The 27,408-nt window shown below is 48.3% G+C and overlaps 9 protein-coding genes across 9 annotated transcripts, besides 5 other annotated features; 6 read left to right on the top strand and 3 right to left on the bottom strand.

Moving 5' to 3' along the window:
* Window positions 1–294: 294 nt before the first annotated feature.
* Window positions 295–324: a microsatellite.
* A 1,464-nt stretch (window positions 325–1,788) lies between these two features.
* Window positions 1,789–3,819, top strand: TSTA_073940 (HLH transcription factor (GlcD gamma), putative; the record flags this gene model as incomplete). Its single annotated transcript, XM_002341354.1, has 1 exon — window positions 1,789–3,819. One exon carries the CDS (start codon window positions 1,789–1,791, stop codon window positions 3,283–3,285), a length of 1,497 nt encoding a protein of 498 aa, XP_002341395.1. The 3' UTR covers window positions 3,286–3,819.
* Window positions 3,573–3,601: a microsatellite.
* Window positions 3,820–4,020: 201 nt separating the features above from the next.
* Window positions 4,021–5,695, top strand: TSTA_073930 (uncharacterized protein; the record flags this gene model as incomplete). The annotated part of the gene is made up of 2 exons (XM_002341353.1): window positions 4,021–5,008; window positions 5,069–5,695. The coding sequence occupies 2 exons, from the start codon at window positions 4,021–4,023 to the stop codon at window positions 5,674–5,676; spliced, it is 1,596 nt and encodes a 531-aa protein (XP_002341394.1). The 3' UTR covers window positions 5,677–5,695.
* Window positions 4,606–4,748: a microsatellite.
* A 407-nt stretch (window positions 5,696–6,102) lies between the features above and the next one.
* TSTA_073920 (mitochondrial 2-oxodicarboxylate carrier protein, putative) lies at window positions 6,103–8,845 on the bottom strand (the record flags this gene model as incomplete). The annotated part of the gene is made up of 9 exons (XM_002341352.1): window positions 8,556–8,845; window positions 7,701–8,286; window positions 7,665–7,671; window positions 7,386–7,547; window positions 7,189–7,290; window positions 7,100–7,110; window positions 7,002–7,031; window positions 6,864–6,947; window positions 6,103–6,814 (listed from the first exon to the last, which is right to left on the bottom strand). Exons 1-9 carry the CDS (start codon window positions 8,800–8,802, stop codon window positions 6,103–6,105), a joined length of 1,941 nt encoding a protein of 646 aa, XP_002341393.1. The 5' UTR covers window positions 8,803–8,845.
* A 205-nt stretch (window positions 8,846–9,050) lies between these two features.
* On the bottom strand, window positions 9,051–12,815 carry TSTA_073910 (actin-interacting protein (Bud6/Aip3), putative; the record flags this gene model as incomplete). Its single annotated transcript, XM_002341351.1, has 4 exons — window positions 9,051–11,884; window positions 11,973–12,261; window positions 12,357–12,749; window positions 12,777–12,815. The coding sequence occupies 4 exons, from the start codon at window positions 12,813–12,815 to the stop codon at window positions 9,336–9,338; spliced, it is 3,270 nt and encodes a 1,089-aa protein (XP_002341392.1). The 3' UTR covers window positions 9,051–9,335.
* A 1,064-nt stretch (window positions 12,816–13,879) lies between these two features.
* Window positions 13,880–17,949, top strand: TSTA_073900 (PAB1 binding protein (Pbp1), putative; the record flags this gene model as incomplete). Its single annotated transcript, XM_002341350.1, has 5 exons — window positions 13,880–14,046; window positions 14,297–14,489; window positions 14,546–14,816; window positions 14,872–17,211; window positions 17,277–17,949. 5 exons carry the CDS (start codon window positions 13,880–13,882, stop codon window positions 17,459–17,461), a joined length of 3,156 nt encoding a protein of 1,051 aa, XP_002341391.1. The 3' UTR covers window positions 17,462–17,949.
* A 1,376-nt stretch (window positions 17,950–19,325) lies between these two features.
* On the top strand, window positions 19,326–22,155 carry TSTA_073890 (protein kinase family protein; the record flags this gene model as incomplete). The annotated part of the gene is made up of 9 exons (XM_002341349.1): window positions 19,326–19,448; window positions 19,520–19,657; window positions 19,727–19,837; window positions 19,891–20,037; window positions 20,095–20,468; window positions 20,521–20,815; window positions 20,867–21,070; window positions 21,125–21,297; window positions 21,348–22,155. The coding sequence occupies 9 exons, from the start codon at window positions 19,326–19,328 to the stop codon at window positions 22,153–22,155; spliced, it is 2,373 nt and encodes a 790-aa protein (XP_002341390.1).
* A 331-nt stretch (window positions 22,156–22,486) lies between these two features.
* Window positions 22,487–25,199, top strand: TSTA_073880 (uncharacterized protein; the record flags this gene model as incomplete). The annotated part of the gene is made up of 2 exons (XM_002341348.1): window positions 22,487–25,048; window positions 25,092–25,199. Exons 1-2 carry the CDS (start codon window positions 22,736–22,738, stop codon window positions 25,197–25,199), a joined length of 2,421 nt encoding a protein of 806 aa, XP_002341389.1. The 5' UTR covers window positions 22,487–22,735.
* TSTA_073870 (N-acetyltransferase complex ARD1 subunit, putative) lies at window positions 23,321–26,231 on the bottom strand. Its single transcript, XM_002341347.1, has 2 exons — window positions 25,736–26,231; window positions 23,321–25,673 (listed from the first exon to the last, which is right to left on the bottom strand). Exons 1-2 carry the CDS (start codon window positions 26,085–26,087, stop codon window positions 25,303–25,305), a joined length of 723 nt encoding a protein of 240 aa, XP_002341388.1. The 5' UTR covers window positions 26,088–26,231; the 3' UTR covers window positions 23,321–25,302.
* A 282-nt stretch (window positions 26,232–26,513) lies between these two features.
* Window positions 26,514–27,200: a mobile genetic element.
* Window positions 26,725–27,397, top strand: TSTA_073860 (uncharacterized protein; the record flags this gene model as incomplete). Its single annotated transcript, XM_002341346.1, has 3 exons — window positions 26,725–26,892; window positions 26,952–27,097; window positions 27,136–27,397. 3 exons carry the CDS (start codon window positions 26,725–26,727, stop codon window positions 27,395–27,397), a joined length of 576 nt encoding a protein of 191 aa, XP_002341387.1.
* Window positions 27,107–27,394: a mobile genetic element.
* Window positions 27,398–27,408: the final 11 nt, after the last annotated feature.

Genomic DNA, 27,408 nt, shown 5'->3' with positions numbered 1-27,408 from the left:
TTGGCTCCGGCTTAATGATCAAGATTTGTGCATGGGATAGGAAGGTTATTAGCAATCCAGAAGCTAAATCGGGCTGTGCGACAAGATACCCACACACCCTTTAGTCCTAAGTGTAGGCTGCCTCGAAATCGGCTGGTATCTCTTGTCTTCTCCCCCTCCATCCCACCACCTTGTCCGGCCTTTCACCTAGGTAAGCCTTGCCCACGTTGACACACACGCACCCGGGATTAGTGATCTAGAAGAAAACCGGAAAGTGGTTCCATCTGATTACGACATATCAGAACAGGAATTTTCAAAAAAAAAAAAAAAAAACAAAAAATAAAACACATAACCAAATTAGAGCCTTGTTCAGAGCCGGCCGATCGACGTCCTGCATGACCTTCGATGTCATAGTATCAAATGAGAGGTGCAGGACTGCCTCCGATCTGACCTGGGATTTTGCTTTAAAAACAGACGGCGTTCCCTCTCCCGGAGACGCGGACCCTGCAGTAGAGTTTCCTACCTGGCTACGTGTTCATCTTGTATTCGCACACTGCTATATCTTGGGTCCCATCCCGCTCCATCCAGTCGATCTGTTCAACTTGCTAAGCAAGACACATTCCAACAACTTGTTCTCGGGTACCTTGCGTCGTTGTACGCAGCCCTACCCGTCAAGGCAGTGGGTACAGTTCACTGAACCATATTGCTGTTGGTCTACTGTCTTCTCTCGGACCTTGCCGAAGTCTTTCGCTGACTGGCGCCACGTGGATCTTAAGGGAAGAGCATCACACTTCATCGCAGTAAGTGTATATGACAACACTTGATCGCATCTATCTGACATGATAATAGACAGTATCACGTCAGCCAACATTACCTTGATCTATCATCGGTAGGTAACATCTCGTAATCTTGTCAGTTGTTCCCCTTTGTTGCCGTCTTTGGTAAAGCTGGTGAATCGGAAACGGCGGAGGCAGGCATCAATCGGACTTGTGGTCAAGGTTGTTCTCATATCTCCGAGGCAAGGCGCCTTCCAAGACCAAGATCTCAACCTTGGTATAGGGCAGCCGCAGGGGCCTGAGATCTGAGGTCTGAGGTCTGAGTCTGAGTCTTAGTCTGAGAGTAGCGACAGAGTGAACAAGGAGAGAGAAGTTCGGGGTGTTGTTCTTCTTGGGCTCACCGCTCTCGGTCGCGCGCCAGCCAGTCAGAACACCGCCAAGCCACCGTCCCTGCCCCATCCTCTCTTTCCCTCGCTCTCCCCAGTTTCGCTGTCCTTTCTCTTCCCCCATCATCCACACTGCTCTATCTGTTTATCTGCTATACTCATCCTGCATTTCGCCTCATTATCCCTACCTTATTATTATACTGACGCTCGCCCGTTTCTACTCGTCTTAGCCCGTTGCTAAGCACTTTCTATCGAGTACGTTGCCGCCACCCCTCTTTTCAGCTCCCCTCGAACTTCATCCGCCAGCTACCGTTCTGTATTGGTGATAGCGCGAATGAGCTGACTTTTCCCTATAATAGTTGCAATTTATAATTCATCGCTCGCAATTGCTCATCTACGCGCAGTGTTCTTGACACGCCTCGGGCACCGAAGATTATATTGGCTCCTTCAGCTCAACTTGAATGCGATCGTAGACTTGCAGAAGCGACTTGGTACTTCTTACGATTGGGCAAATCGCCATCCAATTTTGACACCTGCTTTCAACAACAGAAAAGACTCAGTCCTCGACCAGTGCATGGTAGAGGCCAGTCTTGACAAAGACTGCTATCACTCTTACGAACGAGACAATGTCTCACTCCGGATACACAATGGCCAACCAACAATTCGATAACCATTTTGGTAACATGAACGGAAACGACGCTGTTGATCCATCGGATCTCACCATGCAGAACGGAATGTTCATGCCCTACTCCTTTGGATCCCAGCAGAACATGTCCGCCAGCTTCAACATGGGAAATTCCGGTATTGACACTGACGAGCTGCTGGACCTCGATCTGAACGGGCAGAATGGATTGCCTCGTGCAGATGGCATGAACTTCATGCATGACCAGCGACAAAACCAGGGTCTTTCTATGAGTCACCAGAGCCAGATGACCCAAATGTACTCCCAAACCCCCGATGGAGCCCCCATGCACAGCCCGTTCCTGCAAAACGGTTTCAACTATGACCAATTCCAGCTGCCTAATCAGCAGGGTACCCCGTCCCATTTGAGCGCTCCCAACCACTTTGACCACAGCTTTCTCAATGGCAAGACGCGGCCCAGCCTGCAAACCATGGATCGTTCAAACTCTGACAGGACCCCGATGACTCCCAAGACGCCAGCCATTGGAGCCTTGAACCTGAATACGCCAGAGTCTGGAAGCTTTCCATCGCAGCCTATTCGCGCTGCCAACCTCCAACACAGGCATCAGAAAACCCTCTCTAACCAGTGGGATGGTACTCCAGGAAGTGCACAGTCATTTATTGATTCACCAATTGCTTCGCCAAATCTTCACTCCCACCATGCGGGCATTTCGGAAATACTCAAATCCGGAAAACATGCATCTCTCCCTGCCAAGGTGGACAACCCTAGTGCCCAGGCACTCGAATCACAAGAGGCAAAGCGACGTAGGCGCCGAGCTTCTCATAACATGGTGGAGCGACGACGTCGTGACAATATCAATGAAAGAATCCAGGATCTTTCCCATCTCGTTCCTCAGCATCGCCTAGAAGATGATAAAGTCCGTAAACAACTCTTGAACAACTCCACCTTGTCTCCACCAGGTAGCAGCATGAGCCCTCCCAATGCCACTTCTTTGCTAGCTGGTGGTAACGGTCGCCGAGCAACTGCAGGAAATATCACCATGGGGCTTCCTATCGAAGAGAAAGAAAAGGGTCCCAACAAGGGCGACATCCTGAACGGGGCCGTTGGCTGGATGAGGGATCTCATGTGGGCTCTTCATGTCAAGATGCAACAAGAGGCCGAACTGGCTGAAGTCATCTCAAGTCTTGGTGGAACATGGCCCTTTGAACAGACCGAGGATGAGAAACGGATGCGGACTGAGCTTCTCGATGCGATGGAGAAGAATGACCCGAACACTTTTACCTACAGCCGTGCGCCTGGAAGTGGACTCCGCGTGCCGAAACACACAAACATTGCTGGAGAAGCCGTACAAAATGGCGCAGGCTACAGTCCCCAGAGCCTGAGCCCTGCATTCAACAGCGGTGGCAGCGGAACCAACAGCGGCGGTGCAGGTCAGCCAGCATTCTGGAACAACTCTAACAACATCTTCAAGGAAGAAGAAGAATACACGATGGACATGTAGAGCTTTTTACTGTCTTTTCATATACGACCGAATCAGTTGCATATGTGGCGGCGTCAGTGAGGAATGGATATCGGTGTAGATTGGTCTAGCTTTTTTATATTTCTGTGATTGATTATATTCTTGTGATTGCATACGGCTGGTTGGTTTGTCTCTTTGGTTTTGATCTTCTTCGCATTCTGAAACACTGATCTTTTAATATGGGCATTGTTACGCATCATGAGTTTGTCGAGAAACTCATTGCAATCAGCGTCTACTCATCTTGTTCGACAGGAAGACTGTCAACCCCCTTTTTTCTTTTTTCTTTTTTTTTTTTTTTCTCATTTTCGTTTACTTCATATCGATACCCCACAGGTCCATTGTCTCCTCATTTTATTCCCAATATGTCATGAGTTGCTATTGTTATTTTGTTTGTCTTTATCATTCTTATTCTTTTATTATAAGTTTGAGTGATTGATTGCTAGGAAATGGGTATTCATGTTGATTTGTTTGTGTCATCTTTCAGATCGATTATCGCTTTAATGTTTGGAATACGAATGCTCATTAATAATTGAATGATTTAGTTGATTATTCTTGAACATATTCCTAGAATGTAGCAGGTATTGATCTGATTATTCTGATCTCTCTCAGTAACGCTAACTTCTTTCGGAGTAGCATGTAAACCCCCCTTGTGAATGTCCCGACCTTCCTCCCTTTATCAACAACCATTTGAAGTACCTACATTTTCAGTACATGAAAATGTCATCCTCTGGGCTAGGAAACTTTGGCAAACTCCCGCCCGAGATCCGCTTCATGATATGGTCCGACTTCGTCCCCTCGGGCCATGAAAGATCCAAAACGGACCTCTCTATTCTGCGTGCTAGCAAACAACTCCACGCAGAGGTTCTATCGTATTTACACGAGACCATCTCAACACTGGCAATAGTCGTTCGCGCTGAATTCGATGAATTGCATCAATTAGTGGATTCGTCGACCCATCTCTCCTTCGAGATTTGGAGTGGAGGTGCTCTATTGCGCCGGAACGGCGATGATGGTGATGATGTAGAAAGTGAGATGGAAAGATTGGCGAGAGCATCCAGGTGGAAGTTTTCAAGTGCACGGGATGCGTTGGAGAGGGGGTTTGAGTTTCTGCCGTTGGATAAATTGTCGGCGATCATGTGTATTGATGCGCCGGATCCGGATGATGAGGGCCAGTTGATTTGTTTGTGTTTGAGGATGAGGCAAGTTGCGCTGCTTTTGAAGAGTTTGAGGAAGCCGATTTCTCATGTTGGGGTACGGCTTGGTGAGCCGAGGGCGTGGAGGAGGAAGAAGGGGGAGAGGGTGGAGGAGGAAGAGGAAGAAAGTGAGGATAGTGATGATGATAATGATGATGACGATGACGATGACGATAGTGATGATGATGACGACAATGGAGAAGAAGATGATTCTGAAGGAGGAGAGGAAGAGATGGATGAGGAAGAAGATGAGCAACAGGAAGGAGTGGTAGAGGAACAGATGGAGGAAGACACAGACGAAAAGGAAGACGAAGAAGCAAAACTCCAATTCAGCCTCGAGGACATGTTCCTACCAGATCTAGCATTCATCCAAACCGACATCCAAGCAGTCCTCTTCCCATTATACAGCCTCGAGAACGTCGATCTCTTCCTCTTCAACACCGCCGACGCACCACTACTATTCCCAACCGTGTCACCTGACGCTTTTGACTGTGTTCCGGCCATCATACTGGGTAAGCTTACAACGAAACTAAGAAATATAAGCGCACATAAACTCCCCAGGGATCTCGAAGGGTGGAATGATATGTATCATTACTGGCTTCATACGCGACTTGATTGCGCCGAGGGTGATACCGCGTTCACAGTTCGTTTGGATCGGTTTGCGATGTGGCAGGAAGAAAAGTACGACGACTTGTTCTTGGAAATGCTGAAGAGATACCCTATCCAACTTGATGTATTGGACGAGAATGGTCTCGATGGTGTCAGAAGAAGATACGTCTACGCCCACACGCTCAGATATTTCATATCTCGAAGGACATTGGAGGATCTCCCCAGGGACATTGACCTTCGCACAATTGCTCCAAATATTCCTCCTCGGCACTGGGTAAACATCTTTCCCGGTGGTTTGCTCCCGTTAGAGATTGATGAATTCAGTCCGTATGCTGGCCACGACTTCTGGTTTGAATTTGAAGATTATGCGTCTGATTGGCATTCGCGCCAGATGAGTCTACAATTTCGACAAGAGGAGCAAGAAGATCCTTCTGCTAATCTGCCGGGGATGGATGCGTTTGCGAAAGCGGTTTCGGATGCGCAGAATGAAGTAGAACTGTTGATGGATGATGACCCATTCACTGTGGAGAGAACGATAGAGAAGTTTGGTATCAGGCGGAGTGACTGGTGAGATTCATGTCATCAGAGAGCCAGAGTATGTATATTAGCAACAGAGTTAATCCAGGATATGAGCGGCTCAATTATCCAAGGTGTACAAATGAATAGCCATAGATGAGCGGGTCTTTCAAAGAACATCAATTCAAATCTAATGAGATTCATCTATCCGTCAGAAGTAATGAGACTCACTCTATCCAGAAGAAAAGAAACAGGTAATAAAGGACACACGACACAAAAAGGACTCCTGCTGACAAATTGTACAATATCCACAAATAACTAGCAATGATGAAGTGTCAAACATGAAGATGTCAGCTTCTATCCTTTCCGGTCAAGTCGGGCTCTATTGTATGGGTATCAAGTGTCCTCTGCAAGTTCCAATATCCTTTTAGAGTCTATCGAATGGTTGCTTTTGTTGTTGTTGGTCTTTTCGATTCATGATTCAATCCTTGCGCAATGTACGGAAAAAGTCCATGACGCCGGTGAAAACAACCAAAAGAATACCACCACCAGGACCCAATCGAAGCACCTTGGGCAAGAAACCCTTATACAAAGCCGCAAATCCTTCCTCGCGCGCAACAGTGGCAACAGATGGCCAAGCCCAGTTATATTTGGGCACGGATCCGGCGACCTTGGGACTATTCTGAATACGAGACTTGACGACATCCATGGGCGTGTTGAGAATAGTACCTGCGGTACCACCAATAGCACCAGCGACCAAATCATTAATGACTTTGGCGCTCTTGTTACCCGGTTCTGGTGTGGGCATTTGTTCGCGGACTTGGTAAATACATCCGAAATAACCCGCGTTCCAGAGGATGTGACGCCAGAGCGTAGCCTCGAGGCCATTGTAAAGAGCTAGGGGACCTTCCTCCTTCACAATCTTGCTAACAACGTCAATCATACCGTTATATTTGTGTGCTTGAGCCTTATCCTGGAGACGAATCTTGACGAGCTCAAAGGGGACGACGACGAAGGATTCCGTGGCTCCGGCCGTGGCACCGGTAAGAACGGCTAAGGATTGATTGGCCTTTTCGACGCCGAACAGGTTACGATAGAAAGAGCCCCAGCTGTCGTTGGCGGCGAATTTGGTGGCTCGCTTGGGGGCCTCCATCAAGATTGGGGCGGTGATACCACGGTACAAACGCGATGCTCTATTGACTATTAGTTCTGCATGTTTTGAAACAGAGATATTGTGCTTACCCCTCATTGCGGATAATCTTGCTGAAGCAATCCAACATGCTCTTATAAGCCTCTTCACCGGTACCAGCGCCGGATTGGAGTTGACTACACCGAAATATTAGTTTTCATCCTCACATCATGTCCATGAATCCAACATACATTCTCGTCTTGACAACATCCAGTGGATACCTAGCGCATTATTGTTAATTCAATGGTCCGTCATATCTCGGTAGAAAAAAGGCTCGGAGGGAAAGTACATGACAAGAATCTAGACGAGACAAAGCATTAGTAATCTATAGATTGTGCATATGCAATGCAAGTCAAACGGCAAAGATGAATTGCTCACTTCAGAAACACCCGCGATCGCACCGGCGGCGAATTGGTACGCGAAAGGAAGAGGCTTTTCAGTTGAGGACGACATGGTAGCGGTGTTGTCTGAGGATGTTATCTGATGTCTACCACTGAACACAAAGCAATCAGATTAACACTCGATAATACTTTGAGAAGCCGCGCAAATAACCAATTTGAACGACTGATACTCACATCAACAACCCACGCGAGCAGCAAGAGAAAAAGATAAATAAAGACGAGAAGCGGGCGGAGGAGGAAGATGGAGTTCGGCGTGGTTGAAGATGTGGAGCGGCCCGGAATGTGGAGACTTTGGAGAGCGTCTTTAGCCGATGCTCGCTCACCGGCGATCTCAGCCTATCAGTGCTTATTTTAATAAACTAATATATTCATGTCATTGATGTCAATGTCTTGGTATCTACATATATATATATACAGCTTCAAAAGCCAAATTGGAGACAAATACTAACCAACAATGCCACTACGCAAAAATATATATCAGCGACATACCTCCCCCCTCCACCAGGTTGTCCCTTAACAACCGTTGCAGTAGCTATCCCCGAACTAGACGCTGTACAATCACTACCACAGACATATCCAATTGGACAACATCCACCACCAACCGAAACAGCGCAACTAAACCATCCTGTTGCGCAGGAACCGCTTCTTTCACTCGCAGTCGTCGCAGCACTACCTGTGGGGACAGCAATAGTGATGCCATCCGTGTTGATGAGTGTGGTGGAAGATGTTGCCGGGCAAGAAGTGGTGTCGCAATTCCGGCCTGTGCGGCAGCAGCCTCCTTCGTAAACGGCGGAGCAGGCGTAGAAGCCTGTGGGACAGGTTGAGATTCCGCTGGATGAGGAGGAAGCGGTGCCTGTTATGGTTGTTTGGGAACTGGTTGTAGGTCGTACTGGGGGGACAGGGGTTACGGTGGTAGAAGTCTCTACTGAGGATGAAATAGAAGAGACTGAGGTGCTGGTTGTAGGAGCAGAAGATGTAGTCGACACTGTCGGTACAGTCGGCGCAGTAGACACCGTAGAAGACGAAATAAAAGTCGTCGATTGCCTCGTCACCGTATACGTAGACACAAGTGCGCCTATACAAGTCAGTCTTAACTCATCCACAAAGAGACTGAATACTAACATCCACCAGTCACGCAAGTATACCCCGGGATACAACACCCCCCTCCCAAATTACTCGAACAACTTGTATACCAAACTCCACACGAACTCACAGTCTGGCCACACGTTTCTCCCGCAGGACAACAACCAACAACACCCAGACCTGTATCCTGCACAATAACGCACGTAGCATCATTCCCGCAACAGCTATCAGGCTGTCCGATGGCGGAACAACTAAATGTACCCGTGGGACATTGGAAATCTCTCCCCAAAAGCATGACTAAAGCCCTTCTTGCAGATCTGGCGTATTCATTTTTCTTATCAAGTAAATAATCCATATCAGTGCTGGTATGTAGTAATATTGCCGGCTGAGGAGCCACCAATTCTGTCAACGTCGAGTTGCCAACCTCTTTCGTAGATGAAGACGACAAAACCGTATTGTCCCAACCCCAATAATCAAAATAGAATTTCTCCCCTTCATCGTCACTCATCTTCCGGACCACGGACAGCCTCTGTGGGCCATATTGTTGATGGATATTTGTGCCGTTGGTGGATATTGATCCCCCTATGGATGCGAACAGCCATGAAGCGGTGTATAATGTAGATGGTCTCATAATGGACCTTTGAATAAAGATATCGTAAATCAACTGATCATTATAAATCAATACTTCGTCATTCGTTATTCATCATCTAATAAGTTATGGGTTGCTTGCATAAGGTGGCAGAAACGTAAATAAAGCTGGGTGCACGGACCCTTGTTGCTACGCAGTCTTATCTTATCGGAGTACTCAAGTCATAGACTAACAATCATAATAAAATAAATAATCAATGACGTTCATGGGTATCCTCGGAAATTTCATAAGAATTCCACATATCAAGGAACAGTAAATGAAACAAGAAATCAATAAAAAAGACCATCAATCATGGCCCATGAATATATAGCGTAAATGTAGTACCAAATTCGAGTATAAAGACCAAGAAACCCCAAAAGTCGTGTTGGCGGCAAGCCAAGAACCGATGTTGTCTATACGACATTCGACTCGGCTGGGATTTCTTCAGTCGTGCCGTTCTCCACCTCGTTAGGAGTGGATGTTTCCGCCGCGGCAGCTTCGCCGTCGGGTTGCGCAGACTCCTCCTGTGCAGTGGCTGCTTCACCATCAGGAGATTGATCGGATTCCTTTGTGTCCTCCGGAGAGGTTGCTTGAGGCTCTTCCTTCTCAACCTTTTCCGCTTCTTCCATCGCTGCAGCTCGAGCTTGTTGACGCTCCCATACCTCCTTGCGTATACGCTCATCTTTCGCCCGACGCAAACGCTCTGTCTCCTCAAATCCACCGCTCTTCTTCAATTTCCCTTCCTCGACAAACTGTCCTAGTTCCTTCTGGAAAAGACCTACACGGCGAGACTCCAATTCCTTCTGGCGAGCCTTTTCTGCACGCTCAATAGCCTCTAAACGAGACTCATGGTTCGGCTGAAGAGCACGAACCTCTCCAAGAACTCCATCCTTTGCCTTGACCGGGTCTACTCCCTGGTCAATCGCAAGAGTGCGAGACGTGCTACGCAGAACAGGACCGCCATCTGGGGCTTGCACGTTTTGCTGTCGGGTGGCTTGTTCAACGAGAGCAAACGTCTGAGCGGCTTTTTCCAAGTCATCTTCAAGATCAGCAGCCAAATCCTCCTGCATGGTGAGTTGATCACGCTCTTCACAAACAAGTTGTAGTTCCTTTTCCCAAATCTTTGTCCATATGGGTTTCTCGCGCTTGAGGAAATCTTGCATCTTCTTGACCTCCTTTGTGACCGTGCTGATATCTTTACTGACAGCTTCCAGTTGACGAGGAAGTGGGCGTACGCCACGTGACACAACGTCCTTTCGAAGGTCTTCAACAAGATCTTGCAAGTCATCCACGCGGCCAACAAGTCGTTCTGATTCATCGCTAAGTTCCTTCTTCCCAGAATTGATACGGGCACGTCCCGCATCACCTTCAAACGACGGCGTAGCTACAGCAGCGGCGGCAGTCTTAACGCCACCTGCTTTAGCCCGAATCTTGCTCATAGACGCCGCAATGTCAGATGAAAAGTTGGAATAAGTTTGACGCAAAACAGCAATATCACGTCGCAAGCTTTGTATTTCAGCAACCCGGTTAGCATCGCGAGGCACGGGCGACTTTCCTTTGCTATTAGTATCAGAATTAGGTGGGAGTGCAATTTGTGGTGTGGCTGCTAGACGGGCCATTTCTTTGGCAGCATCCAGTTGCCTCTCTGAGACGCGCTGCATTGCAGTTTCCTGGCTGTCAACTGCATTCTTGACGCCTTCAATCAAACGACGGATGCTTCCAATTCCGTCGTCAAAATGGCGTTTCACTTCGTCAAGGACTTCGACATTGAGCACAAGGACCGATCGATCTTTAACGTCACTCAAATCCTCAAGCTCATGCCGCACTCCAGAAATGGGGTCCTGAATATATATTTCAGGAAGATCGACGCCGTTTTGTTGCGTGTTCCAAGCGAACTTCTCAATAAATGCGAGCTGAAGACGCCCAATTGTAAGACCTGTGGAACCCTCAGGGATAACGTATTTCTTTATTTTACTCTTATATTGTAAGAACAAGGTGAGTTCCTTGCCTGGAGATGGAGACTGTTCCGGTATGAAATGTTGAGTCTGAGGAGGTGTGCCGAGCGCGATGGCAGGCTCATCTTGAGCCTTGGGCGTCATAGGAGCGGTATCGCTGGGCTGACTCTTCACGGGCTCAACGTCGTTAGAAACAGGAAGGCCTTGGCCAGGCTGAGGAAATACAATTGAACCATTAGTAGTAGAGATATCGGGACCGTCTATTTCCACAGCAGACCGAAGCTTATCCGTGGGAGCTTTGGACACGGGACTGTCATTGTCGTTTGTTGGCGCTTCACTGGCGGGAGCAGCCTGCTTCGACCGGCTTGGTTGGATATCTTCAGGAATAACCGACGTGGAACGCTGATACGTCGTCCTACTTGGTGACGACTCCTGGCGATTTGCTGACTTTTGCCGACCAACATAAGACCCTCGTAATCGAACAGCATTCAATGATTCTCTCACATCCCGGCCTCTGTTAGGCATAGGGACGGTCTGGGTGGGCAGTACAGGGACACCATTCGAAGATGTCCCGAGATGCTTCTGTATTTGATAAGCTGAAAATCTCCGCGAAGCACGTCGCTCCAATTCGCCGCTTCGTTGTAGAGCTCCCAATGCATCGTCTTGTTTCGGAGGAGGTGGTGGGGGAGGCGGGGGTGTTGAGTATGAGGGTTTACCGTTTTGTAATGATTGCTCTTGCAATGTTGATCCTGTCATCATTGATGACATTGAAGGCGAGGTCAGGGTTCTTTCAGCATCCCTTCGCGATGCTTCTCGCTCAGAGAAACTCCCGTTTGCGTGATCGCGCGGGACTGGTGGTTTATCCTCCAGGGAGCCGCTGCTTCCATAACGGCGGGCAGAGGAAGGTCGTTTTTGCGGCGATGCAGGTGTGGCTTCATCGGCTGCTTGTGACGGACCTGGCTCGCTTCCAGCTTGGCTACCAAACTGGCTTGCCTCGGTGGCATGCCCTTGCTATCCTCTCGAGTTTGGCGCGAGCGTAACCGGGCGTGCTTCTTTTCAAGCCATGTAAAAGGTTTATTATAATATCACGTATACGTGGCAAGTATCGATCCAGGCTCTGAGGCGATGCATCCTGGCTTAAAGTATCTTCAAGAATCGTCCGCAGCAGATCGGGCACAGGGCCGAGGTCTGACGTGTCCACTCCAATGGCACCGAACGCGCGACAAGCCAGGTTGAATTCATATCCCAAGCGTACATAAACATCCGATACCTCGTTTTCGGTAGCCGATCGTCGAGACCACTGAGTCAAGGTCTCTAGTAATTGTTTCGTCGCGACCAGAAGGTGTGTAACACTTGCTTCGATTTGCGATATTTGCTTCCCGGGCTGAGTCATTAAATTAGCATTTGACATCAAACTTGTGGGCTGCAATATGGCTCATATAGGATGGATGAACATCGGGGGGACAGTGCTAAGCTTACCACTCCAGACCGAGACGCATGAGACTGTGCAGAACCTGACGAGCTTCGGGGACCGGAAGGTTGTGATGCCATACTGGCCCCGTTGCTACTGCTGACAGTTGAAGGCGAATCGGCCCTCGAAGGTCGCTGAGTGGAACGCGATAAGGAATGTGACGACTGCATGAGAGAGATCTGTGCGGTTTCTGGAAGTCTGACACGGTGGACTGTTTGTAAATGGAGAAGGTTCTCCCGGCTCGTAGTTGAAACAGCCTGGTGTGATCTGTAGACGAATGAGTTTATAGGGCCATCAGTGGTGGTTTTGGCGAGTGGACCGAGATCTTCCTCTGAGATGTTGTGCCTCCCTGGCAAGAGGCTGGCGGGAAGGTGTGGGTCACGGGTTTCGCGGGCTGGGGACTGAGTCTCCGCCAATCATGTCTCTACGTAACTCCGGATTATGGTGACATTTTTAGCTTGCTCCATTCTAGGATTTGTTTAATTGTCTCTCGGGTTGAAGGCATCGTGAAGTCCTTTTGCTTGTTTCAGGCTGTTCAGTAGCAGCCTAAACGGGCACTTGTATCAGGTTGGATCTGCCGTCGTGATTGGTGGATCTCGTCGTCGGATGGTTAATCCGCATGAATAGTCATTTATTGTCCTTGATGATTTGAATTAACTATTTGATATGCCGATCTGGTATCTGTCTCCTAAGTCCTGCAGCATCATGCTGCGTATACTGTACATATTACATATGTACGATACGGCATCAACTACTGAACCCGGGTAAGAGTGATATGGCCTGATTGCCCAGGCCATTTCAACTCAGCCTCTGGTACTGTACCTGGGCTTTTAGTACGTAGATACTGTCTAGTAGCTCGTACTTAGTATGCCTCACGATGAACACTGCATATCCCATGCAAGGCCTCAATCGCTAATCCAGACTTATCTCAAACAGGCCAATCAACACCCTCCCATTGGATGTCCTACGTATACTCCGTATACCACAGCCTCATTGACAACGAGCCGTAGAGAAAGGGAACAATAAGCGCTCAACCGGTGTCGCACTTGTAATAGAGCCTACAATCAGAACGACTCGATCGTCTATAGACAAGTCATTCAGTCTTAGAGATATCGAAGCGTCAAGACAGAGTGGGCCGCTAGCTGTGGCTCCCGGCAAAACCGCGCTAAGCCGCATTCGACGTCGCTCCGCTCTCTCACTCTGGATCCCCAAAAACCCAAAAATTACCCTCCTTCACCTTTACGTCTCCTGCTTTGTCCATCTGAAGCTCTTTTCTTTCCGCATTTCCTTTTCCTTTTCTATCTCCTCATCTGATTGAAGGGCTTTGCGTACTTCGACACAAGTGCGCTCTTCTTCCCTTTTCTCTCTCCTAACCGAAAACCAGAGGCAGCCTCATTCCCACCGTGCGGGCGGTGTGTGCGTGTGTCGTGGCCTCCTTCCATCCCCTGCGCTTTACCCTAGCTTTGGCGACGTGGGAAACCATTTTAATTTCCACGCCCGAAGCTTGTCTTCGCAATCACGAGCTTCTTCAATGGCTTCAACCGCCAATTCCGTGTCGGCTGCCAACCGGGCGTCTGGCAATAACCTGAATCCTTCCTCACAGAATACTAGCCGGCAATCTCTACGAACGAATACGAGCTTCAAAGGTGCCGATGCCAACCGACGACAGTCCGCAAGTCCAGGCGATGGTGCTCAGAGGTACGTGATGATTGATGATTGCTCGCTTCAACTTGTCAGACAGCCACACTGGGATGAGATATATAGTTCATGCCGTGACTGGGAAGCTGTCCGTGACAGCGCAAACACATCACGCATCACCTACTTAACCCATCCATCTCAGCTTGTCTCTCCGATTTCTTTCCTGTTGCTCTATTTTTTTGTGGCTGCCTTTGACATGTTAATGCTTTATCTGAATTGATGGATTACAATGACTAATCCGCACAATTAGACGTTCCAGCTCTCAGAAAGCGTGGACTCAGGGTATAAATCCCATCACCCAAAAAGTCTCCTCCCAGGCAAACGGCAACCACACTCAATCAAAATCCACTCCATCGCCGAAACCGACCCTGCCGAAAGATACCACCAATACCTCTGATCAACATGCCCACAGCCGACTTGTCTTTTTGATGACAAGCTTTGTCGTATGTCAATATGGGGCCTCGCCGTGGTTTATCTTACATTGCTGACAGACAGACAGGGTCTCTCAGCAACCATCGCTACCAAGAGCGGTGACAAGTTCAGTGGAATATTCTCATCATCTACTCTGGACGCAAATAACGCCTCCATTTTACTGAAAATGGTGCGGCCTGTGACTCAGGCAGAACCCCGTGCCAACGGACTCAGCGATACTACTACTCCTTTTGTGGGAACGGGCCCAGATCACAGTATGAACTTTAAAATGGACGAAATCGCTGATATTGTCGTGAATAATGTGACCACTGCCGAAGTGGCTGCCAAGGATACGAACGGTAAGATTATATGGATTTCATCACTGCGGAATACACTAACCGTTGGCCGTTTTAGGACCCCAAGCCGGGTTTCGCACCGATACGGATATTTCTGGAAGTCTTGCCATGCGTGAAAGACATCTACAACGCTGGGAACCTAGCGCTACTGACCCTAGTGTGGATATGTCTTTAGAAGAGTCAGGGACAACTGGATGGGATCAGTTCGAAGCCAATGAGCGTCTCTTTGGTGCCACTACCAGCTACGATGAGAATATCTACACTACTCAAATCAACCGTAACGACCCCTTGTACAAGAAGAAGCAAGCCGAAGCTGCTCGGATAGCCCGGGAGATTGAAGGCACTGCGACAGACAACCCTCATTTAAGGGAAGAGCGAGGCCATGCAATCGAAGGCGAAGGCCACGACGAAGAAGAGCGATACAGTGGAGTGCGCCGCGATGCAACTTATTTGCCCTTGCAGACGGGACAGCCAAATAAGTATACCCCACCAGCTCGCCGACAGCAAGCAGCTCAACAAACAGCTACCACTTCTGCTGCTGCTGCCGATCCAGCTATTATTTCCGCTCAATTAGCCAAACCAGAGGCGGTTTCGGAGGCCCCCATCCCGTCGAAGCCAGCGGTTGTACCTACCATAACGCTTGAGAAGCAAACCACTGCACCTGTTCCTTCCTCCGATCAAAAGGCGGCAGCGCCAACAACGGCAACCTCACCACTCAAACGCCCGGGAGCTACCGAGAATGCGACATCGAACGTGGAGACAGAAGTGTTGGACCATTTCCGACAATTTGCAAATAACGAGAAAATGAGAATGCAAGAACGTCGGCGTAACCAAGCCTCGCATGACCGTACTGTCAAGCTCAATGAGCTCATGAAGTTCTCACAAAACTTCAAGCTTGCTACTCCTGTTCCCAAGGATCTTGTACCTATACTTGCGAAAGACCCAAGCAAACAGGAGGAAATCATTGAGCGCGCGCAGCGTCAAGCGGATGAAAAGGCAGCTGCGAAAACGGCAGCACAGCCAGCGGCACCTACGACCGAGCAGAAGCCCAGCAGCATTTCTCGCACTACGGCACCACGTTCAGAAGCTGGCCCCGCGAACATTCCTCCATCTGCGCCAGCTGATCGTCAAACCCACCGCGGACGACAGGCATACCCTCCTCAAGGGCCTCAATTCGGCATGGGTGGTAGATTCCAACCACAGACATTCCATGGCGGTCGAGGAAATCTCAGCTCACGCCTGGCAGACAATTTCCGCCAGCAGAAGAACTCTCTTGGAACAGTTCCTGCGCCTCTACCTATCCATGATCCTCGAATGCCCCCTTCAGGCCCCTCGGGTGACAAGTCGCAATCGCAGACTCCTACATCGACCAAGTTCAATGCGCAGGCGTCCGAATTCAGACCGAATCCAGCTGCAAGCACATTTACCCCTGGCGGTCCTGCAAGCACTGTGGCTTCTGCCAGCCCACACTTGAGTTCTCGTGGACGCTCCGTTTCTCGTGCTAGCACACCGTCAGCGTTTTTCGGAAACAAGAAGCCGCTACCTGCGGCGGAGAGGCCGTCTCTGAAAACTCAATGCTCTCCTATCGAGCGCTTGAAGAAAGAAGGCGCAGAGCAAAAGGACAAGGACTTCACATTTAATGGTGGAGTGCCTCCCGCATATCGAACTGCGCCAACTTGGGATGTCGCACCTGGTAATGAGGAAAAGACATACAAAGACATGTTTAAGAGTTCGCGTCCCGCCATTTCGCCTCAAAGCCGAACTGCGTCAAACCCACACATTCCACACCCTTTACATCACCCGTTCAATCCTCAACAAAACACGCCAGGTATTCACGCCACTGGTCCTCTTCACGGACCACCTCATCTTCACCATCAACATCCAAACTCTCATTTTGATGACCCTCATCGCATGCAGTTATCCGCGTCCACATCTCACATGTTCCCGTCGCCAAGACTCCAACAGGCTTATCCTTCGCCTATGGTACCACACGCTCAGTTAGCTTACGGTCAACCCATGCCACAATTCTACGGAGGACAACAACCTGGTCATATGCGCCAGTATCCCGGTGCTCCTCAATTTGTCAATCCTCAAAATGGAATGGGTGCACCTATGATGGTTCAACAGCCGTCCAGTGGTCCATACACGGGAATTCCGCAGGGCATGAATGGACATTACAACCCTCAGATGCAAATGTATTCTCCTAACCCATCCTATGCATATCCCCATCACGGTGGGCCTCCTCAACCCCACAGCGGTTATCCGAGTCCGAGTCGAGGTGCCCCAATGATGATGCATCAGGGCTCACAACCTGGTCAACCGCCGCAGCCAGTGATGTACATGAATCAAGGCCAACAAGGACAACCAGTGTACGCACCACAGCAGTCTGGTGGTCATGGTAGGTTTTAGCCTCAGTCGATCCTGTTGGATGATTCAGCTGACACCTGGGGAAATTATCATAAGTCCCCCCTCGCGGATATCCACAACAGCCTCAGTTTAACTCTGGCTCTCATCATTACCCGCCTCATCAACATCGCGGTCCTGGAAACAATTACAGCCCAATGCAACAAGCTCCGCCTCCTCATATGCAAGGTCAACCGCCCGCCGCACCAGCCAACACCACCGAGGCTGCCGATGATGCCAAATGAAAGCCGCTGGTCTGATTTGAACTGTCTGTTGGCTCTTAATGAAAGTATCATCACTTCTGGCGTGCCAAGTGATCTGTATCCTTCGAATGCATTGACTATTCCTGGAGGCACTGAAAGTATCGATTTCATGATATTGCTTATGGTACACAAACTATGACGCACGCAGTGATAGTGGTTGCTTCGAGACTATCGACATCAAGTTTAGATTCAGATATGGATTTACTGATGCCAACTGGTCCGCGGAGATCCTCTCTACCGTCTTACAAGGAGGGTTGGAGGGTTCTTCAAGGGCCTTTGTTAGGTGTCCGTCTTATCGAATTGGGCGGCGGCGGCGGCGGTGGTCTGGAAATGGAAGGAACAGTGACTTATTGTCTTCGGTTGAATCTAGCATCCATACACGCAATATCTGTACTGGCTGTAAGCGGTCTGTTTGGAGCTAGCTAGTTTCTATCTACTTAGGAGGTATTCTCTATAATATAGCTCAAAACCATATCTTTTATTTAATCAAATCCCTCGTAAATTATAGAGTTTATACCTGGCAGGAGAAGGAATCGCTGATGATATAGTATAACTCCGATTTCTGGATAGCCCGATTGCGTCTTGTGTCTCGCAACCTTAGGAGGAATCACCTATTGACAGATGTCAGCTCTTTACACCAACTGTGAATCCGCAAAGAAATCATGTTGACCACAACCCAATCTCAATCTCTCGACTCCTCAGGTCTTTTCAGTTTATATTTGAAACATCATATCTCACAACCCCATCAAACCAGAGACCAGGAAAGGAAGGAAGAATCATAAAATCTCGCGGTGCCATTCTCACAGATGAGAACACTGACTCGGTTTGCAAACCAAAACAACACAGAACTCGAAGAGAGAGATACCAGAACCGGAAAGGAGATATGTTCATGTCTGCCGAAGCCATTGATTTGTTCTTCCATTACCCCCAACAAGAAAGACTCCCGAAAAAGGGATATTGGAAAGCACCCTCATGAAAATGAAGCGGGTAAACAAACCCCAAAATGCGGCAGGTGCCTTCCCTTCGTATGACAAGCCATCTTTATGTGCATAGTGAGAGAAAAGCCTCGAGTAGATTGTATGGAGGATGTGGACAACACTCGCAAGCATCTCACGATGCAATACCTGAATGATATTTATCCTGGATTGTCTCTGAGGAGTCTGTTTATTCATTTTGCAGAGTCACTTATTCTGGGAATAGCCCCTTCGAGAAATATGATCTGTCTTTTCGATTTCTTGGTCCCGGTCTTGGAAGGTATGTTTTGATGATCTGACCTTTTACCATGTTTGCATCATTGGAGTGAGGGAGAGAGATGTGTCGATGATGAGTTTGCTTTGGGAAGGATAACTGGCTTACCAAAAAGACAGCTACATTAGCTGGGTAGTAGTATATTATACGATGGTTGAAGTGAAGTAGAAGAGTGAAATGTTCGACGAAGTTGAAGGTGGATCTGATGGCAAAAGTAAGCTAAACTTGAAAAGGACATATGGAGAACTGTCTTGAAGCCCCATGCGCCAGACCCAATCGGCGATAAGCAATGATCAACAACTTATTTGTTCTTATGGATGAGGGGCATCAGCACAAGACTTTTGATATACGATTTTGGGCAGTTGTCCATATTTGTCTTTTCTGAAAATTATTGTGCCTTTATCGGAGTTATTTACAGCCAGAGTCCGGTGACAAGAACAAGGTCAGAGAGCTAGGGATCATTGGTGACAGTATGGGAGCATCGATACGTGCCATTTGCTACGTGCCCTGATATCTCGACCCTCACCCACCGCTTATCTACAATAGACTTGAAGAAATTGAACATCTCAATAAACTCAGGAGCCGAATTTCCGCCACTATGGACTTTCTTAAGTCTGCTGTCGCCTCGGCGATGGCCAAGGGGAGTTCTCTCCCCTTTTCGCTTGGAGATCGTGTCGACATAGACAGTTCATTATGGACGCTACACAATGCGACGAAGCGGGTGCGCTTGTCCCTTCTCTCAAATATACTGTTAACTGTGCTTGACTGCGGACTAATGAGGGGGATAAACAGGACGACGGATCCAATTGCACCGTTTTCACATTCGATATCAACGCAAACAAATCCCGCCTTTCTCTCGCCAAAAATGCGATGCGCAAGTTTAGGACGTTAAGACATCCTGGCGTACTACGAGTAATAGATACGATCGAAGTAAGGAGTCTGCATATGACCAAGCAATTGGACAGTTGAAAAGGACACGCAGAACTTACATTGGATTAGACGGAATCGCATATTTATATCGTGACTGAAAGAGTGATGCCCCTTTCCTGGATAGTGAAACGCAAGAGTATAAATGAGGAGACGGCGAAATGGGGGTTATATACTGTAGCTGTGAGTCAAAGTTTTGAGATTTTCAGGCGGCCGGATCTGACGTGACGGAATAGTCGACTCTCAAGTTTATCAACGCAGACGCTTCTTCTGTGCACGGTGCGATTCGAGTATCTTCTATATACACAAGTGAGAGTGGAGAATGGAGATTAGGAGGATTCGATATCTTGAGTTCTATGAACGATGATGATGCTGTCATCTACGTACGTTGGATGGGATCACTGGTGTCGTGGTGTAAAAGCTGACTGATCATTTGACAGACATACGGCAGCCTAGTACCCGATTCAGCGCGTTACGCTCCCCCGGAAATCAACAAAGGAGGATGGGAGATTATCAAGCGGAATCCACTGGCCGCCGTGGATTCATATGGACTAGGAATATTAGTGTATGAAGTGTTTAATGGTAACTTCACAAGCCCTGACCAGGTCGGAAAGACGACCAATATACCACCCAGTATGCACCAAAGTTACCGAAGATTGTGTGCCGCCAACCCTAAACTGCGACTAAGCGCTGCCAATTTTGTTGAGCAGGGAAAGAAGATTGGCGGTTTCTTCGAGACGCCTCTGATTCGGTTAACTGATGATATTGAGAGTTTGGGATTGAAGGATGATGCGGAGCGAGAAGAGTTTCTTAAGTGAGTGCTAAATCTATACTACTTTGCACATTCGGTCCACTGACGTGTACAGTGAACTGGACGCGATTTCCGAAGACTTTCCTGAAGATTTCTTCAAGATGAAAATATTGCCCGAACTCTTGAAATCAGTCGAGTTTGGTGGTGGCGGCCCAAAGGCTCTCACTGCCGTGGTCAAGATAGGAACTAAGCTCACAGACGATGAATATTCATCGAGATTAACTCCCGTCATTGTTCGATTGTTTGCAAATCCGGACCGCGCTATGAGGGTTAGTTTACTGGACAACCTGCCCCTGATAATTGATCGTCTACCACAGAAACTTGTCACTGATAAGATCTTTCCACAAATGGTAAGCATAGCTCATGCCATCTTCTATGATTGGAGATGCTTACGTGTCTAGACCTCTGGTTTCACCGATGTTGCACCTGTTGTCCGAGAGCAAACGGTCAAAGCCGTTTTGACGGTTATTGGCAAGTTGTCCGACAGAGTGATTAATGGCGAGCTCCTTCGATTCTTGGCTCGTACTGCCAACGATGAACAGCCTGGTATCCGAACAAATACAACAATCTGTCTTGGAAAGATTGCGAAGAACCTTTCGCCAGGTGTAAGTTCTTTTATTAGATATTAAAGTATACCCCGTGCTGATTGAATGAGATAGACAAGGTCAAAGGTGCTCATAGCAGCATTCTCGCGCTCAGTGCGTGACCCTTTCGTGCACGCACGAAATGCAGGATTATTGGCTTTTGCAGCAACGATAGATTCGTTTTCAGAGGATGACTGCGCTAGTAAAATCATGCCAGCCCTGTGTCCTGCATTACTTGATAAAGAAAAGTGAGACATCGAATCCGGGTTTGATCCGGGCTCAACTAATCTGCCAATAGACTTATTCGAGATCAAGCAAACAAAACTCTCGATTTATATCTACAACGAGTGCGGAAACATGGCAGTACCATGGCTGACACTGTATTACCACCGCCGAATACTGTTGATCCAGCTTCAACGAACAATCCCAATGCTGCGCGAATTGGAACTTCTAATGATACTTCATGGGCCGGATGGGCAATCTCTTCATTCACCAATAAACTTACCGCTGCAAAGGGCGAAATAGAACCGACCAGCACACTTACGACTACCGAGTTGACCCGACCATCCTCCGTACCTCAACCTTCAATAACTCCTTCTATGACTGAACCCGCAAGACATGCAGCCTCAACATTACGCGCTGAAGCTCCCGCATTAGCACGAGCAACTTCAGACACAGCCGCACAAACAACAACCGACACCCTAAAACCATTAGACGATGACGACGGCGACTGGGGCGCCGATGCCTGGGACCAAGGGGACGAAACCGCTACAAAGGCCGATGAGGATCAATTCTTCGACGCTGGAAGTAGTCCAGCTCCAACATCGCCAGCTACCACCTCCATTTCGGCGGCAGTACCTTATGATGACGGCGGCGAGCCGGATTTCGCAGGTTGGTTGGCGGCGCAGTCGAAAGCGAAGGCTAAGAAGCCGTTACCGAAGGGATTGGGTGATAGTAAGATGAGTACGGCGAAACAACAAGTCCCCATTCGGTCGGCGCCTGTTTCGCGGTCAGCGTCGTCGAGGCCTTCTCCTAAACCTGCAAAGGTTATTGATACGACGCCGAAGGATGAAGGGGAGGAAGATGGTTGGGGGGATGCATGGTAGAATGCACCTAGCAGGGGTGTTTTTACCCCTTTTGCCCTGGTCACTTGTTCTCGTAGATAGCCACCTCAATCAACTTATTTTATAATCACTGAATTCGGTTATCGTAGTGCTTGAGCTGGCCACGTACATTGAACTCTAGAATTCATTCACAACACAAAATATTCCATCTTTTCTTCGTTCTATTCCAAGGTCGGTGATAATTAACAAAAGTCGGCGATAAATCAATTGGCCCCGGTAAGCGTTGGGACTAATCCTGGAACGATCAGGGCTGAGGCTGGGCTGTGGGATACGAGCCAGACCAACCACGTCTCCATTTCATTTAATTTTCTACAGGCTACAGCATTCTCACAACTCATCACCCGTCACACACACACAGTGTCTCTTTTTCGATCTAAAACCATTAATTTGCTGTAAGAGAACAGCCCCCCGGACGGTCTCTGCAGTGTCTGCAATGCTGCCAAGCCTTGATACCAATCCGGCTGTGCTGTAAGGCATCAAGATACACTCCTCTTAAATTGAGGGCTCGATTGATGTGGATTTTGAATTTGTGCGGTCGAAGAAATCCATTGATTATTGCAAAATGGATCATAATCACCCTGATGATGCTCCTCCACCATACTCTGCAGTTGACCCTCTGCAATTGCAGCAACATGTGGACAATAATGGCCATGAAGGGGCCCATACCTCTCCTCCACTAGAAACGGGTTTCTCTTCTTTAAACATTCAATCTTTATCACCAACGTTCCCATCCATTGCTCCAGCAGAGACATCGACAATCTCTACCACAGACTCCGGGCTATTATCTGAACATTCTGCACCCACGCTGGCTACACAATTCGCGTCGGCAGCGGGTTACTTCACTGAACGATCCCAGCCTCTCCCAGTCACCGGGGATATCAAACGGGAAATTCTCGTCCACCACATTACAATATACGCCCGCAGTCATGGCAAGGATTTCCCTCGCAGGCCGCGTTGCTGGAACGCCCGAGCCAGCGAAATCAATCAACATGACTGGGACATATTCCTCAATTTCTTGTTCCCCTCTCACCTCAATCCGGCAGCATCATCGCATAGACTTCACCGGCAATTACGAGCTGAAATCGAGCGGGATCGTAAGGATCGTGCGCAAGAAACGGATGGTCAGCGATCTGCTCGTATCAATGAAGTGATTACGGAGTGGAACGATTACTTCTTTGCAAGTCGCGGAGTCCATGTTACATGGAAATATGTGGCGGACTTGGAGGAAGGACCGCCCTCTTCTCTGTGTCCGAATTGTTACCCGCAGGCAACGGATATTTCTCGAAATCGCGGTGGATTGGCTCGTAACGACTCGATGAATGCGCCAATTCCAGTATCCACGGAGCAACAATCCCGCAGCCGAACTATAAAGCGAAGACCAGTACCACAGAATAGCTGGGGTTCGGAGTCATCATCACAAACCTCTAGTGCTGGGACTGAAATATCTCCTGTCACTGTCTCTGGCGGAATCCTAAGCCAAGGACGAAATCAGGCTCGAATGGCTTTTCCCGAGCGTTACCAGTCTTCTGTTCCTTGGAGGTCCAATCCCATGTCTTGGGCTGCACAGATGAGTTCAATTGCACAACAATATGCTGCCAGAATTAGCAACCAGGCGCAAGATTACAGTAGAGCGATTGAAGAGAGTGCCCTGGCACGTTCGCGACAGGTGGAAATGTACAGCAGGAGAATGGAAGATAGTGCATTGATACGCGGAAGGCAACTAGAAGCGATGGCGTTAGCGAAGGGGCAGATGATTGAGCAGGCTGGAGATCGAATCGCCAATTGGGCGTCTAACATGGGGAGACGTGTTGTCAATCCGCTTCCAGGTCCATTACCTACAGATCACTCATACGATCAATCAACATACGGTTTAACCAATGGCAACCTCAATAACAGACAACGGCCGCGATCTCGGCGCCAATCTACAGCTTCTGATACATCGATATCGTCCATATCGTCTATTGATACTGTCTCGTCGGTCTCTGACTTGGAACCAGATGATCTGACTTCCATCCGATCCCAATTATCAACTCTAGATGATTACCACCATCATGAACTATACGACGCCGCGGTATCCCTCCGCAGTCAACTCGAAGCCATGAAAAAGTCTCGATGCACCCGTCGAATCAGATCGTATCATTCCCGATGGGAAACTCCCGAAGAAGCTGCTAACAGGGAGAACCGCCGACAGACTATGAAAAGAGAGTCCAAACTTCTACGAGAAAAGTTCCACGAAGTAGAGCGTCGCGCAAAACGAGAAGTCCGCGATATGCAGAAAGCCAGAAGGGAGACGAAGGAGAGGGAGTGGCAGGAACGATTGCGAGCAGGTAGTTTATTGATGTCTATGCAATCATCGCAATCGCTGTCTCGGCAATCACGCGGATTTCCTGAGAATACGGAAATGTACAAGGATGCGCAAATGCAGGCTCCGTCAGCGTCAATGAATCGCACCATCAGCGAACCTATTCATCAAGTCGCTGGTGAAAGTAGTAACATCCCACCACCATCCCCGTCAATAATATCTTCTCAATCAACCGCATCAATTACACCAGCAACACCCATAGACCCGCACGAAGCAGCAAAGGCATGGACCGAAGCCCAGCGCCAGCGTGTAAAAGAAATCCAAAAGGCAAACAAAGAGCGGATCAAAGAGATCGAGAAATCGTACAAGGAGCGAGAGAAACAGCAACGAAAAGCGATGAAAGTGTTGGCTAAACGGAAAACTACTACGACACCGACAACGCCGTTTACGATACTTCATTCTTCATCGTCGGCGAGTCTGGAGACGGGGACTATTGAGGGAAGTGCTATGAGGCATGCTGTTAATGATGTTGCGGTGCAGGGACAGGGGAGTAGCACTTCAAGTAGAGGGAATGTGAGTCAGGAGAGAGATCCTGATGGTACTAAGACGCAAATAGCGGAGTTGGATGGAACTTCGATTCAGCAAATGGATAACTGAAGGCATGTCTGGTTTCCTGGTCGTTTGGAATGTTGTCCAGGAGCCAATTTTAGCGAAATATAAGTGATACCATCAATCATCTATCCGCCCTCATAGTTAATACTCTAAATCACCTAGGTAGCTAAGTAATCCAGCAAGGGCGGAATTTTTAGATGCCCGTACGAAGAGCGTTATCGACTCGCCGCCTCATTTCTTTCCACTAAATCTCCCACGCCTAGACCCCTCCCAACCTTGACACGAATCTTTTTCTCCTCCTTCTCTTTCCCACCAAGCTCACCAACAGCCTCACCCTCATCAGCATGCCCATCTCCATTTTCTGCAGCTGTCTTCTCCTCGGTTTTATCTTCAGACCAATCCAGCCATAGCGGCGTGAGGTCTCGACGCATGGCATATGCATCTTCGTCGTCGGCGTAGTATTTGCTTTCGATTTTCTCCACTTCGAACCCCAGTGTATCCCTGTACAAGCGGAGGGCGGCTGTGTTGGATACACGCACATGTAGAGAGACGTAATGTGCTCGGTGTGATTCGGCCATTGCGCGTTCTATCGGCCGTCATCTCATTAGTAAGACTATTCTTCGCAAGGAGGAAGGCAAGAAAACATACGACTCATCCTCATCAACCTCTCCGCGATCCCCAATCGTCGATGAGTCCTCATCACACTCAAACTCGTAATATGTCCATGCGCCACGCCATCTGACGGCTCCTCTTCCATTTTCGCAAGTACATATCCCACGACTTTGGGATAATCATAATCCACACTACCTCGACCGTCTTTCTGCTGTTGTTTTCTCGATCGTACCACGGCCACGAAGCTGAGTTGTGGCCATGTCAAGGCGTGGTAGAGGTAGTACTTTAGAAAGTAGTTTTCGGGGAGGTTGGTGATGTTGCATGTTTGTACAGCTGGTAAGAGGTGCATGTACGAGGGGAATGAGGAGAGGGGTAGGATGTCGACCATTGTGTCTGCCTTCGTGGCGTTCTTTGGCGTGAGAGGTGGGTTGGACCAATTGCGTTGTAGACGAGGTAGAATTGTCGATTGTCGCCTACTTGATCTCTCGTAGGCGCTCAGACGTTGTCGGCCTGCTTAGGTCAAGGTGTTCTTGATGCTCCGAAGTTTAACTAACTTAACTAGTTAACATAACTTTAATATCGGGGGATCTGCTTATGTAATACGTCTACTGGTCATCGCTGCCCGAGACATAAAGTACGGATAACGTAATCGGTAAGCGGCCCGCCCATCTAAGCGATCCAGCCACCTCACCCCGAAAACATCATCTATATTGACCTTATAACTTCAACGCGACATTATGCCACCAATTCACAAAAGAGACCCCTTAAAATCAGCTCAGATAGAGGGAAAGATCCAATTAGCTATTTCCGATTTAAAAATGGAAGAATTTCCAACATTCGTGAAGCTATGAGGATTTAGGCGATCCCTCGTACAACTCTCCGAGACCGACTAAAAGGAGTACAATATCGACGTACAGCACGCGCCAACGGTCATAAGTTGACTCAATTTGAGGAGGAATCGTTTGTCAAATGGATACTCGATCTAGATAAACGTGGATTACCTCCTCGACACTCTTGTATGAGAGATGGCTGATTATCTTCTTTCACAACGCGCGAGCCAACAGGTTGGAGAGAAATGGGTATATAATCTCATTCAACGTCGCCCAGAGATCGAATCAAAATTTTCACGGAAATATAACTACGAGCGTGCTAAATGCGAAGATCCGAAGATAATCCAAGAATATTTTGATCGCGTACGAAAGGTATATTAGAATGTGGAATCTTGCCGGAGGATATCTACAATTTTGATGAGACTGGCTTTGCTATGGGATTCTGTGTGACTGCAAAGGTTATCACTGGAAGTGATCGATATGCTCGGCCGAAGCTATTACAGCCTGGTAATCGAGGATGGGTAACTGCAATTGAAGCAGTTGGTTCGATTGAATGGGCCTTGCCTTCGTACGCCATTTTCAAGGCAAAGAAATACACTCGATTAGGCTGGTTGAGGATCTCAATGTTAGCGATAATGGATGGACAACAGATAAGATTGGATTAGAATGGCTTAAAACTCATTTTATTCCTCTTACCGATGGCCGTACATTGGGGAAATATCGGATGTTGATTCTTGATGGTCATGGAAGCCATTTAACTCCTGAATTTGATCGGATATGCACTGAGAATAATATTATTCCAGTCTGTATGCCTCCTCATTCCTCACATCGTTTACAGCCTCTTGATGTTGGCTGTTTTGCTGTTTAAAGCGACATTAT

Source organism: Talaromyces stipitatus, genomic scaffold (genome assembly GCF_000003125.1).
Source record: "Talaromyces stipitatus ATCC 10500 scf_1105507295523 genomic scaffold, whole genome shotgun sequence".
Classification (NCBI taxonomy): domain Eukaryota; kingdom Fungi; phylum Ascomycota; class Eurotiomycetes; order Eurotiales; family Trichocomaceae; genus Talaromyces; species Talaromyces stipitatus.
This window is presented reverse-complemented; position numbering and strand designations above follow the sequence as displayed.